At 37.5% G+C, this 15,386-nt stretch overlaps 1 protein-coding gene across 1 annotated transcript; it reads right to left on the reverse strand.

Annotated features, from left to right (window-relative positions):
• Positions 1-2,110: 2,110 nt before the first annotated feature.
• On the reverse strand, positions 2,111-14,295 carry LOC100891028. The gene is made up of 11 exons (XM_030989846.1): positions 14,214-14,295; positions 13,637-13,770; positions 12,574-12,687; positions 10,205-10,339; positions 9,398-9,604; positions 8,849-9,043; positions 7,957-8,095; positions 4,889-5,046; positions 3,595-3,678; positions 2,882-3,068; positions 2,111-2,250 (listed from the first exon to the last, which is right to left on the reverse strand). The coding sequence occupies exons 1-11, from the start codon at positions 14,293-14,295 to the stop codon at positions 2,111-2,113; spliced, it is 1,575 nt and encodes a 524-aa protein (XP_030845706.1).
• Positions 14,296-15,386: the final 1,091 nt, after the last annotated feature.

The raw sequence follows: 15,386 nt of genomic DNA on the forward strand, positions 1-15,386 counted from the left end.
AAACAATGAGTACTTGTACAGGAGATGCTACAAAGATGTCTGACTGACATAGAGCCTCAATAAAGCTATACAACTTATTAGTTCAATCAAAGCTCTCCAACTGGTCTTTTATAAGAACATAATAATTAGCTCTGCAAGTTACATACATGACTCAAGTTTGGTGGTAATCCATCAGTTGGTTCTTGAGATAACGTGATCACGAGAATGGGACGTATGTACGGACGGAAAACAACCAGAAAACATAATGCCTCCGGCTACTTTGTAGCGGAGGCATACAAATTAAGTACTTGTAATGAGTTCTATACCTGTTGTGAACGTGTGTCTGTTGACCAATCACATTGTTCCCTGACACATTACTGGCCCCCGAAGCATTAATGGTGTTGCCGCCAGTCTGAGTCTGTGTATGCAGTTGCTCTGTTGTTGACAAAAGTGTTAAAACATCAGAAACATTCATATATATTACCGGTATCTTATCATATAAAAATTGAAATACATGTACATGATTACTTTATCTGATTAGTAACTTGAAAATTAGAAATCCCCATTATTTTTACGACAAATTTAGTACCCAAATCCCAATTAAAATTGGCTCCTTGGAAGTTAAGTCAAAACGTGCAATTCCGGCACAGAGGCAACTTGAGTTCTGGTAAAAAAAGAAAATAAATTCTCACAGAATCAAACAAAACTTACACTGAATGTTCAAGATTACAAATACATGTAGAAAGGTAGAAAATGTATACTGGCTGAGTATTGAGCTTAGAAAGATAAGGAAATCAAGGTAAGTAACCCCGACACCATTTGAGTAGTCCCATATACATCTGTACACAGTGCTTGTTACTTAACCAAGAATGGGTAAAATTTATTATGATTTTGATGACTCCAGAACCTTGCAGTACACACCAATACTTGCATGCTACATGATCAATTTTTCTGATCTATTCCACAGTTTTCTTTCACAATGCATTCGCATGACCAGAACTCAACTTTATCTTTAACTCTGTGTTAAATAGGTTATACTAAATTAGGCATTATAAACTTGACGCACATTATAATAAAAATAAATCATTTTGAAAATACTTGAGATACTTCCTTTTATTATTACAGAATGTTAAAGTTTACAGAGGGTTTGAAAATAATGATCAGTACAAAAACACCCGTACAGTTAGATTTACACTTTTAACGTTTCTGGAGGGTACAACAATTACCGATTTACCATCATGACAATCAATATATATTGTACGAATATATACGCAAAATCATATTAATCATCAGGAATCGTAAAATCATTTTTGTAATTTTCATGGTATCGTTGACGCAGACTGATGAGCCTTACTAATTTGTTTCCCTTCCAATCTTTTAATATCAGAGGGAAGATATATCAATGCATATTTGTTTTCTTTTTTTAAAATACTTTTTGTTTACCAGAGAGTGTTGCACTTCTGCTAGCTTGCCCCGTGTTCATAGCCGCTTCGCCTGTGGTATAGACAAACGAAATGTGTGATTGAGTGTAGTCCAAAGATGTAATCATGATAATTCTCAATGCAATATCCCAGAATGTGAATTACAATGATATGTATATTGTAGACCTAAATTATATCAGAACCTTGGGCTTCTTCTCCTCTCTCCTATTTTTTCCCTGATAGGTTCATCTCCGATGTACCCTTGTAAATTCATAGTTTGTGTGCTACACACTTTTTTTTCATGTATAAGAACTGCTCTGTTACTCTTGTTTTTAATAAAATAGAGAATTATATAACATTATCTTAGCAGGCAGCAAACCAATATGTTTTGTACAATCTAAAAAATAAAATGCTAAATCACCACTTGAAAGGACAGAGCAGTGTCAGATTAACACTTATAACATGCTAAATTGATTCGCTGCTCAACACTTGGAGTGATTCAACACAAGTATGGTGTCTCTGCAATAACAACACAACACCATTCTGTCTGCAGAGGATCATACATTCATTGACATTGAGTATCTAATCCCACTCCTGACACCAATCCCCTCTTGGTTGACACAAGACGTGATATTCTATACTAACTTACATAAAATGGTAAGATACTTGGGAGCCAATTGAATAGACACTCTAGATTCAAACTAAGAAAATCAAATCCTTCTCCTTACAACATTACATGATTCAAAACAAAAATGATGAGATAGAGTGGATGAAGTGATTAGATACTTACTTGATCTTCTACACATCATTGGACTCTCGTTCCAGGACTCCACTCCTTCCTCACTCATACCTGCATCAACATACATGAAGAAATGAATTCAAAGTGAAAGAGGTCTGGAAGCATGATGGCTCAGTGGTAGAGCAGTTTTCTCATAATCGGGAGGTCCCGGATTCGAAAGATGTGTTAGCTACGCCCTTTGGTAAGGCATTAATCTTTGTTACCAATTAGTCCCTTGGAGAGGACTTAACGCCGTCGGTCCCCTGGTTGCTTACTTACAAGCACACACATGCTTTCTCAGCAGTCAGATAAAACAAACCAACCTACCAACTAAGGTCGAGTGAACAAATCAGAGCGTTGTGTACTACAAGGTACCGGATTCAAATCCCTGCCACGGCAATACTATCCACTGGCAAGATATAAATCTACATTTTGGGGGTTCGTGACTTTGGAGTTTCTTTACACTGATCTAAAAATGTTTGGAAAAATCAAGACAACGATTCTTTATCCATAAAAAGGTACAATTAGTGTGTACCTAACCCCACTCCTAACAACAAATAAAAGAACAATAACCCCCCTCTTGATTGACTCAAGACATAATATTCTATATTAACTCACATAGAATGGCAAGAAATTTATGAGCTTATTGAATAGACCATCACTCCAAATTTAAACTACTGGGAAACAAATTTTATAAACCTACCAAACTTTGACTTCACTGCAGCCGTAGGGATACTATGTAGTCCACACTGGAGTGATTTTCGCTTCAAGCAGTTTTGGAACGACTTCTTCTTACTGCACTTTGGGCACAGAAAGCAGAAATCATATTTGATTCTTTCAGCCCAGTGCTGCCTAAGGCTTTCAAGGGTTCTCTTTACAAAGTCCATTACCTGCCATAAACACACAAACAACATCAAGATAGATATTTTAATTGGACTTGGGGGGGGGGGGGGGGTACTTTAAGCATAATTAATTTTGATTCAAATTTACATCTCAAATTGAAAATGTTATTGGGATAGTGCATTAATCACAGGTCACACTGGCTTATCGTCTCTTAATTACCTTGTTGACTATTGGATTCTCACATTCCCGAATCATGTGTTATTTACACTTCTTAATTTTTTTGGAGGTCCCAACCGATTTGACTTATGCAGATCGGTTAGCTGTACTTTCTATTAGATACATATGTTCCATGACAAATCCCAAAACTGTTTACTAGTGACAGTTTGAATTCTATGGTTCAGAGACCTTTCTCAGTTGTGTACAGGCAGACTAAAGCAAGCTACCAGTTTTCCAATCGAACAAAAAAAAAATGATTTTGTGAACGAGCATAGTAATGGAGAGTACTGGTATGCGCCTCTGTCTCTGTTCATTTCTATTGTGTAATAATTGAAACAATCGTGTTGAGCTACCTACCTTTTTGACAGCACTTGGGGCTGGAGGTTTACGACTATCCCCATCATGATCAGAATCAGCAACTGCTCCTCGGAATACAGTGACCTGACATGTTCAGTATCAAAGGTAAAGGGGACAAGATTAAGAAATTAATAATATGATGGTGTGTATTTGTGTACAGTTTCCCTCAATTTTGTGAGTGTTATAGACATATCGACTGCTTTGAGAGGCCTGGTTGTTTCATAGGCTCAAGGGAACAGGCGCAAATCTTGCCATGACCCCGAGGCGCGACGAGGGGTCAGGGCAAGATGTGCAAGTTCCCGAGAGTCTATAAAACAGCCAGACCTCGATTTTTAAAGCAGTCGATATGTCTTTAATATGCCGAATTAAAACAAAAATCTACCAAGAATTCTTACCTTATCCTTTAGTTTAGTAAAGATTGGTTTAAACATCACAGAAAATCTGAGAAACTGTCTGTTTATCTTCGCTGGAAAAATGACTGAAAGTGAATCGCAGACAAAAAGCACTGTATGGTGTCCGCGCTCGCACAAAGAAAATTTTACACGTAAACTAATGGGGATCTGATTTATGCGGCCTGTTACCCGGGGCGACAGGCATCTTTAAAAAGACTATTGACTGATAGGCGAGTACGAGGTCATTTTTCAAAAGACTATTGACTGGTACGCGGGTATGAGGGGAATGGCTAAAATCACGACTGCAATTTCGACCAATCAGATGGCTAGATTTCTAAAGAGAGGTATATAAATCAATATATTTATACATTTATTTATTCTGTATTCGTTTTACAGATTATGCTTCTCAGCACACATAAACTGATTTGCAAGAGAGCACTTAATACATTATACAATTAAAATATAATGTAAAACAAAACAAGAACAAAAGTTACATTGAAAATAGAAACAATTAGTGGGCTTGTGATCACATCTTAAATACACTTATCAGCTAAGAATGTTTGTGTATTTAAAACCAATTTAAAAAACCCACCAAAGGTGAGATATTATGAGGTCCCATTTTTCAGATTAGAGCACTAAGAACCTTGCAATACTGAATTATTGGTAAAGTTTTCAGGGTTACACAATGTAATTCTTTCAAAGAAATAAGAGACCTGAAGAGCTCTTGGTTCTCTAATTATCGACAGTACGGTCTAATCGTCTTCAGGAGAATGACTATTACATTGCGTGGTGTCGGCTATTCATTGCCTATCAAGGGATCCAATGCGCGGCCTCAAAAACTTTACCTACAGCTCAGTATCTCCACCATGACAAAAAAGGTATCGCTGACACTTGACACAGACCTTGATAGTTGCTTCACAAGGGGTTGACATCTGTAGTAAGGCATGATGCTCTTCATCAACCATTAGACTGATGTGACGATAGAAAAGATTGACTGGTTCTCCATCTCTTTCACCCATCCATCTGACTGCTCTCGCCATCAACCGATGAAACAGCCCATCTTTGGAAATGGCAAACAAGAGATACGACCAACAGATTATGGCTAGTTACATTTTGAAAGCCAGCTCAAAAAGATATATTAGCTGCAATAATACTTCAAGACAATTATATATTTCTGAGAAACAAAAAAGAGTTTCTAACAAGATGGATTAAACTCTGACTATCAACATAATCATAACTATGTATAGTTGTTTGTACACCTGACCGCCCTGACACGTCTTTTGGCAAGACATTAATCTACATTTGCCACTCTACACCCAGATGTTAAATGGGTACTGGTAGGGAGGAATTCCTTGATTTGCTGGGAGCACATTACAACCAGGAGCCCAGAAGACCTTGGGTAAGTATTAGAGCACCTTGAGCACCTTGCGTGGTCGATATGTGCACTCTGAAGTTATCCAATATTGTTATTATCATTATTAAAGGCAAATAAAAAGAATATTGGAGACCAATCTGATACAAAAACTAGATGGAACTTCGATTGTGCGCAGTTGAAAATGATGCCTCCGTCATAGAGCAATTTTACAAACCAAAACAGAAGCAATTTTTCAAATTCAAGTTTGAATGTGATCCATTGACAGGTTCTCAGAATATTGTGATTACAAGCTATTTCTGATATACATGTATGACCCTTTGATCTTTGACCTTGTGACCCCAACATCTACTCAGTTCATTGGCTCTGCAAGATGGTAATCCATCCATCGGTTCTAATGATGTGATCACAAGCTACTTTTGCATACGGTACATAATGAGCCCCATGACCTTTGAACTTGACCTCATGACCCCAAATCTATTCAGTTCATTGCTTCAGCAAGATGCAAACAAGTCCTGAGTTTCATGGTAATTTGTCTATCTGTTCTAATGATAATGTGATCACAAGCTATTTTTGCATACATAATGAGCCATGACCTTTGACCTCGTGACCCCAAAATCTAATCAATTAATTGGCCCTGCAAGATACATTCATGACCTAGGTAGGGCAGGAATCCATCAATCAGTTCTTAAAGTAGCTGAGCGAAGGTTTCAAAAGGCTTTTAACCTTAATAATGTTGGTATCATTGCAAAGTTAATGTTACAATCTTTCTAATGGTTCATATTTTTTTTTTTTTTTAAATTGTTACAGAATTGACTTATCTGCTATTAAAAGTGGTGAAATTACTACCCAATTATTCCACCCTTGATCTGCCCGTTATTGTGACGTATGAATTGTGACGTATGAGGTTGGGCACATGATGGGCACATGGGGTGACTGGGCGAGCCATTTTCTAATTTTTCGGGATGTGTAGGGCTTTCCAAGTTTTTGGTACATTTCACGGATAACAAAACAAAGACGATTAGACGTGAGATTATATTTGGCGAAAATCAATTACAAATATGCACCATTCATAAATAGACCCGCAACTGCAGGACATCATAAATATGCAAAGGGACGCTCGCGATTCCCATCATGGTCTCCGTATATAATCAACAGCAATCACTATCACGCCAAGGCATGATGACCGAACAAATACAAAACATCTCAGCAAATTACACAGAACGGAAGGGTATTTGGACATATCGAATTGCACAATTCACCCTTCGTATTATATTACATACATTTGCTTAATATTATATGTAATTACATGATTTCTAGAGATTGTTATTCCATTTTCTGGTCAGGATATGAAGCATGCAAAGTCTGGATAATGTATACGTATAGGCTTATGCAAAATACCGAACGCGAGCTGTGCGAGAGGCGAGCTTGAGGCCTAGAATTGCGATCGTGCCCAACCAGTGACGTCATTATCGGCCTATACTGCTTCTTACCTTGTTTCATTTACATTTACAAGATTTTAGAGCAGAATGTGTGTGTTCAAATTGGTCTACGCTATCCGGACATGTATAATTTGCCCATTTTGAGTGATTATGTGAAATTTCTTCGCCAAGCTACTTTAAAAAATATAGCGATCACAAGCTTTTTCAGCCTACATAATGAGCCCTGTGACCTTTGACCCTTTATCCCAAAAATCTAATCAATTCATTGGCTCTGCAAGATACAAACATGACCGAAGTAGGGCAGGAATCCATCAATCAATTCTTGAGTTTACGCCATCACGAGCTATTTTTGCATACATAATGAGCCATGTGACCTTTGACCTTTGACCTCGTGTCCTCAAAATCTAAGTAATTCATTGGCTCTGCAAGTTACATACATGACCAAAGTTTGGCAGGAATCCATCAGTCGGTTCTTGAGATAACGCCATCACGAGCTAATTTTGCATACATAATGAGCCATGTGACCTTTGACCTTTGACCTCGTGACCTCAAAATCTAATCAATTCATTGGCTCTGCAAGTTACATACATGACCAAAGTTTGGCAGGAATCAATCAGTCGGTTCTTGAGATAACGCCATCACGAGAACGGGACGTACGGACGGACGGACGGACGGACAACCCAAAAACATAATGCCTCCGGATACTTCGTAACGGAGGCATAAAAAAGTATCATAAATAGTCTGTAGCTTACCATCTGATTTCTACTCAAGGTTGAAGCCAATCCTAAAATTTTCAAATCAATACATGAGTTGGACATAGTAAACTTCTTGCATGGGCCATCCATGGCAAGTACCTATAAAGGTCAGTCAAACTTGTCTATTGAGGCCACTCAATGAAAATAGAACAAGTGGCCACTGTAGACAGGTGGTCTTTCAGGACACACATTTCTTTCTCAAGGGACACAAAATGCATGGCCTTTCTAGACAGGTGGCATTTACAGAGAGCTGGCCACTTAAACAGGTTTAACTTTATACAAACCTTGTTGCAATCTAATTGCCATGAAGTCTCTTTGGAGCAAGAAGGGCATTAACTCTACGATACATTACATGTGTTAACACCTTTCTGGCTGTAAACATATGATGAATTCATCCTCACCTGGTAAAAAGCCTCCGAAGTCCACATAACAGTCTAAAGAACCTTTGATCTCTCCAATCTCTTCTTGAGAGCAATGTGACGTAATCCTGGAGGGAACATAGTAGCGCTTCTTTACCACTTTCTCCGTTTCATTTGATACCTAAAATAACAAAACATATCCGAAAACTTAAACCATAAATACAAAACAGAATATACCAAGATATAAACAGAAATGATTTCAAGAAATCGAAGCAAAAACAAAGCAATTCATATTTCACTCACTTTTTAAATTTCACACATCCCACTCCTGCCGCAACATTGTTGCAAGTATCACATCAACAATTTCAGAAATAGACATTTTGTACCATTTGTAAAGCTTGCAAAACTCTACTTAATCCCTACATTTGACTTAACAAAACAATTTTTTAAAGTAACGTGTTTGCAAAGATTAAAAAAATTACGGTATCCAAAATTATGCATTTTCAACCTTGAGTCAATATTTGCAACATATGCATAATAATAATAATAATAATAATAAGCTTTTACATAGTGCTAAATACAATGTCTCTATAAGCGCTTTACAAATATATTGCATGTATACAATACTTGGTATATGTCCCTTGTTTTGCTTCTTTATTGTCTGTATAGCTCTAGTCACAATGTTTTGAGGTTAACATGAAACACTGAAGCTAACATGAAACAAGATGTTTAGCACCTGCAAAAATCTCTTTGTGGTAATTGCCTACCCTAACCAAATTCCTACTGAACTTCAGCACTGGACCAAACAATATACCCTTACCCTAAACCGAAAACCAATTGCAACCATAACCCTAACCCTATACTTTACATAAAATAAAACATGGGGCATTGCTGCCGGAGCACGGGTCGGAGCACCGTTTGGCTGGAGATTTACCTCAGTGTCTACGCCATCCTGTTGCTCTTGCTGGAGTTGTTGTACGGGAGCCTCACAGACGAGATCAAACTTGGCCATGAGCTCGATTAAGAACTCCTTCTGCTCCGAAAATTGTCGCCACATATGCTGAATCAACTTATCCTCTAAGATACCATCCTCCTCAAGAGTAGTCCAGGCATCACTCATATTCCCATCCTAGAATTAAAAACACAAAGAAGTGGGCTCTCATGGGTCAATCACCGGGGTCAGCCTTCAGTTTTATGACTGACAAGCTTTATGAAATGTTCTGTCTTTTCTCCATATGTAAAGTCCTTATCTGACATTAGCATCACCCAAAGACTCTCCGAGAGATCCAGGATGGTAATGACCTGCTCGAAGACATCAATCAGTCACATCTCCTATGATGTCTCGTAGGAGAGACTGCATACCCATAGGACGTTTGTTGTATGCAACAACTTTTTTGAGAATTTTCCACTTTCCTTTCATTTAGTATATAAAAAAACCTGTTGCAGCTTACAGCAGCATAATTTAATGGAGGAGGTTTCTCACCCTCTCATCGGGATCGAGAATGGTAATGACCTTCTTGAAGACATCAATAAGCCACTGAGGATTCAGGATCACTGTGTCTCGTAGGAGAGACTGCAGGTCTTCATTGCCTCCGTAGTAGACTACATAACCCAGGTCGTGGTAGAAGGTCAGCATCGTGAGAAGTTCACGCTCAGGTTCAATCCCGAATGGCTCCGTCAGTTCCTTGGTCTGGGAGAATACAAATAAAATGGCCCTCAAATCATCATATGATTGGTGAAAAACATTACAAAATAGTATGTATCAAATGAATACATTATCATAACAGTAACATTACATTTCATTAACACAGAGCATAAATAGAATATAGATATAGTAATGGAGCAATACATTTACAGTAGGAAACACGTAGCCTTAATTTTGTGCCAATATTTTTAAAGGCACTACATCCTATTAAAGACAGGTATAATCTGAGCAATTTACAAAATTGAAAGGGTATCATTGATGCACTTTAATAATATAGCATTACATATTCCAAACAATACCAGGAGAGTTGTACATAGCTATGAAGAAATGAATTAAGGACTAAACTTGATTTTGCTTGGAAATCATATACATAAAAATTGATTTGTTAAAAAATTCAGTACATAAAAAGAGCAAATTTGAAGGAGGAAAATGGTTTCAAAGAAATAAAACCCAATTTGAATGTTAAAACTTGAACTACTGTACATGTACCGGTATATACAATTGCTCACTAATTTTCTTCCTCTACAATACCTAAACACAAATTATTTGAAAATGGCAAGAATAAACATAACATTGCAGTCCTACCTGAGCTAATGACATGTGATTGATTTCTTCTGCAGCTATAGCTTTCTCAAATAAGAGCCATCTGTGTGGAATCTCTTCTCCCATGTAAGGCTCTTCCATCGCTACTTTCTCAATATGTCCCCTCAAGGCGACCAGCTACAAAGGAAAGTAAGTATTGGTTGGTTTATTATTTTTAAAACTCAACAACGTGGCATGCATATCAAGGCTGATATTGTCTGGTTTACGAAGTGATCAGATATTTACATCATTATAAAAATACAAAAACAATATCACAACATAATGATAGAAACATCACACAGCAATATATTTTTTTTTAGAAAAATGTATCAAAGATGTGGATAAATAGTTATCAAAACAATTGAGGCAATGTCATTAAATATTCAACAATAAATTCAATTGAGCATGTTTAGGAATAGCTTTATTGCACAAAAATATCACTTTTTTAGAGTAAGAGAGGGATTAATTGTACAGATGTAGCACATAAATGTGGAGAAGAATCGTAAATAGGTAATAAAGTGACATTTCTCTTCCACATGGCTTTAAGCCTTGTGGAAGGGAAAGGACTTCATTAGGACCAGCTGAATGATGGTAGGGTAGGAGCCCCCGGCATAAATATTCATATATGTGTGATTAGGGGTGGGGCGTTGTGCCGCACAGTGGGCCAGGGAGGGACCAAAGTGCGCCAAAACTCATGTTTGGGGATTTCTTTTTTATAAATCCAGAGGAAATGTTTAGATTTCCAGGGATTTTCGCTTAAATTGTATTACCAACATTTTCTCTGATGTCTAAGCTTTAAGTTGATACCAGATTTGGCTGCCCGATTCTGCCCGTTATTATGTTAGAGCTGTTTCCTTGCAACATTGCCCCGAAAAATGTGTTTATTTTGGTCTGCGGTGTCAGAACAAGTGTCACGCGCCCCCACGCGCCGTGATTTATGACCACGAATCCTTCATGATTCATCCGCGGACCCCAAAAACCCACATTTTTGGGGCAATGTGGCAAGGGAAATCGGCTCTAACATAACAATGGGCAAGTTTGGGCAGCCAAATTTGGTATCAACTTGAAGCTTAGACATCAGAGGAAAGGGTGGTATTAAAATTTAAGCGGTACACCGCGGAGATCTAAACATTTCTTCTGGATTTATAAAAAACATGGATAATTAGTCCATTTTTCAGTGAATTACCCTATAATATATCATGAAGATTGTGTTTCTATTAATTTTAACCCATTCATTCAACGAAATGAACTATCAGGAATATGTGAGAGCAATTTCATATCAATAACTTAAAAACTTCATGTTGATTTGAAAGATTTATAAAATAGGTCACTTTTGCACTAAAACTGTGAATATGTAGGATTTTGCTGATTGAAGTAGTAAATTTATACCCTTATTGTGCATACCGGAATTAAATATTTCACTGAGGTATTCCTCTATGTATTACCTTTCAACTGGGCAAGAAAAAAATAGAAAAAAATAAATCACCCAAAAATAGTTTTGGCGCACTTTGGTCCCTCCCTGGCCCACTGTGTGCCGGTGGCCCATGCTATATAGAATGTAAGAGCACATTGGTTTGTGGTTATACGACCGCCTGTTTTTGGTACAGGGCTCTCTTAGGACCTACTGAACGATGATTAAAGGTAGGAGCCCCGACACCTACATTCCAGACAGTCTTGTACCCAAAATGGCGTTTGTACAACAAAAACTCAAATTTATATTACCTTATAAATTATTTGTTGGCTACGAGGCGACGCCCCAGCCCTACACCCTTATATGATATTCTTGCAGGGGGCTCCTACCCTATTATCGTTCAGTAGGTCCGAAGGAAGCCCTGTACCAAAAATGGCATTTGTACAAAAATAAATTAATGTTATATTACCTTCTAAATTATTTGGGGGTACGAGGCGACGCCCCCGCCCCACACCCTTATATGATATTCTTGCCGGGGGCTCCTATCCTAATATCGTTAAGTAGGTCCTAAGGAAGCCCTGTACCAAAAAAGTGCTTTAATCCGGCAAGTAACGGTAATTTCACTAAGCCACCTGACTATAAAGACAGAAAGTAATGGAGAACCCAAGTCTAAAAATCCATCACATTTCATCCTAATGGCCCCAAACTAAGAAACAAAGTGTAGATTGCATTTTGCTACAGAACAATGGATTGCATCAGCTTAACTTTTTTAAGTGATGTATTATTGTTGAAGTGGTTCAAACATGAGGAGCAATTTTCGCAACACTTTGTAACTGCAAGGAAAAGCCACTTTACTTTTTGGATTGGATGTAACTGGATTGGATAGATAATCATTAATACTCTTTTTTATTTCTACAGGGTTATTATAAATTGTGATAGTTGATGATTATTTGTGATGTACCTTTTCATCTTTGTCCTCTAAGCTGTTTTCAATGGCATAATACTTGGGGACCACATGGCATTCAAACGGCTTCTTCTTGAAAGATTTACGAATCTTCTCAAAGGCAGACTTAATCTAGAAGACAACAAATGTGAAATGAACAGCAAATACACATCTTTACAGTATGTTAAACATGCATGCATACTTCACTTTAGATGAGAACATGATAATCTATGCAAACAAAAATAATGCTGATATGAAATAGCACAATGCAATTAAAGTCCACAATGAATTCCCATTGGTTTTAATACAAAGGCAAAATGAGAGAAACAGATCAGTAAAAAATTGAGGAAAATATGTACAAAAGTAAGAAAGTCATTACATTTTGAAGTTGTAATCAATGAAATCAGTTCAATGTATCGTGTGCATATTCATTATTAATTTGCATGTTTTCACAGAAAATATAATTATCATGATCTGTCAAGCTAATGTTAATGCAAATCAATCTTGTGATTTATATTTTCTTAGTCAATCATTGACAAATATATTATATATGTCTGATCATGTTTTACATCTAATTTAAGACCTAAAAATAGATATATTGATATATGTAATTAATAACCAGGAAACAACATGTATAATTTTGTAATAGGTATGTACGAACTCCAAACTTCTTATTTAATATAATACTCATCTGTAATCCACTTCAAATGATCTTTGTGATGGGGCAATTGCAAGAGTTTATATACATGGTTTAGTTGGTGACCAAATGCCAATATTGATTATTGATTATCAGTTGATTACTGGTCTCTACTGGATAATAAACTGGTATTCAACTGGGTTTCAACTGTATTTAGCTGGTTTTCAACTGGTAACTTAACTGGTATTCTTTTCAACTGTTTTTTAACTGGTAAGTCATCTGGAAATATCAACTGGTCTCAGATGTCAACTGGTTATCCAACTGGTTTTTCAACTGGTCCCAGCTAACATTGTTTCAATTTCCATATTAAAAACCAGTTGAATATATTGGTTTCAACTGGTACCAGTTGACCAGTTGCCTACTGGTTTCAACTGGTTTTACGACCTGGGAATCCGACGAAGGAGCTGAGCAAGGAGGACCGGTAGGCCAGCCGTCTGCAGTGACACCGATTGCCTCTCCGCATCGAGCAGCACCTGCACCGCCTCCAGTGAGCAGGATACATCCGCCCGCCCCTTTAGCTGTCAATCGATGGGTAATAGATGGATGGAAAACGTGGAGGCAGGTGTTACAGAACTATAGCGTCGTAGCCCAATTTGGCAAGCAAACATCGGAATACTAAAATGGCGATTTTTCTGCAAACTATCGGGCTGGCAGGACTTGAAATCTACAACAGGTTCATCTTTGCCAGTAATGAGCAGAGTAATCACCTAGCAACAATAATCGCTGCCTTTGAAGATTATACCATTGGAGAGAAGAACAAGACATATGAAACATACCTCTTCAACAAAAGGCGTTAGGAGTAAGATGAGAACTTTGAAACTTTTCTTGCCAGTCTGAGATCTTTAGCACAGTCATGCAACTTCTGCCAATGCATGGCTCATACCCTGCTTAGTGACAAGATAGTTCTAGGGATAAACGACTCACAAACTAGAGGGCGTCTCCTACAAATGAGGAAACTCACTCTTAACAGCTGCATTGACATATGCCGAGACAGCCGAGTCCCATCTCCAAGCGTACAGTATTAAACAGTAGAAGTGGTACATCAGCTGCCACAGTCCACATGATCAAGAGGACCATGCATGCATCAATCATAATCAAAGCAGAACTAGTGCACATCCTCGGCCCCAGAATAGTCAAAGTAGGTCCACCAAAGGAGCTAAAACCTGCAAAGTACTGCAAAAAGGAGCATGTCAGAGATAATGCAACTCATATGGTGGCAGTAGTTAATTCATTGCAGCCAGGAGATGAGGTGTACGCACAGAACAATTCACCAGTAAAATCCTGGTGGATAGTGGAGCAAGTGTAAACATCCTGACCAAGAAACACCTGCGGACATTGGAGAGAAGAACAAGACATATGAAACATACCTCTTCAACAAAAGGCGTTAGGAGTAAGATGAGACGGCTGGCCTACCGGTCCTCCTTGCTCAGCTCCTTCGTCGGATTCCCAGGTCGTAAAACCAGTTGAAACCAGTAGGCAACTGGTCAACTGGTACCAGTTGAAACCAATATATTCAACTGGTTTTTAATATGGAAATTGAAACAATGTTAGCTGGGACCAGTTGAAAAACCAGTTGGATAACCAGTTGACATCTGAGACCAGTTGATATTTCCAGATGACTTACCAGTTAAAAAACAGTTGAAAAGAATACCAGTTAAGTTACCAGTTGAAAACCAGCTAAATACAGTTGAAACCCAATAGCGAGATGCCCAGTAGATCTAATAGTGCTTAATATTATAGGAAATACACTCAATGTAAATAGATGCGCTCATTGTAATACAAAAAGTAAACCATGCGATAAAAGTTTAACTAATTGAGAATTCAAATATAAAAATATAACAAGGTGAAAGCATGCAAGCAAAACAATTACACATTAAAAAAAAAGAAAAACGAAAAGGTGAATGCATGCAAAAAATGTAACATCTAGTACATTCAGCTTAATTGAGAATTAAAACAAAAGAAAAGGTGAATGCATGCAAGACAATCCAACATCGAGTACCTTAAGCTTAATTGAGAATACAAAATTTACAAAAAAGGGTGAAAGCATGCAAGACAATTTAAGTTCTGCTTAATTGACAATAACAAAAATATTAAAAAAAGAAAAGAAAAGGTAAATGCATGCAAGACAATTCAA

This window comes from Strongylocentrotus purpuratus, unplaced genomic scaffold, assembly GCF_000002235.5.
Source record: "Strongylocentrotus purpuratus isolate Spur 01 unplaced genomic scaffold, Spur_5.0 spur5_scaffold_19, whole genome shotgun sequence".
Taxonomy (NCBI): Eukaryota; Metazoa; Echinodermata; class Echinoidea; order Camarodonta; family Strongylocentrotidae; genus Strongylocentrotus; species Strongylocentrotus purpuratus.

Excerpts from the sequence above, each read along its gene's own strand:
- LOC100891028 (XM_030989846.1), bottom strand. The coding sequence starts at position 14,295 with ATGTACCACTTCTACTGTTTAATACTGTACGCTTGGAGATGGGACTCG. Across the intron at positions 8,096-8,848 it reads AGGATGGCGTAGACACTGAG|GTATCAAATGAAACGGAGAA; the intron begins GTAAATCTCCAG and ends TTGTTATTTTAG. Across the intron at positions 3,679-4,888 it reads CTTGTGAAGCAACTATCAAG|GTCACTGTATTCCGAGGAGC; the intron begins GTCTGTGTCAAG and ends TGAACATGTCAG.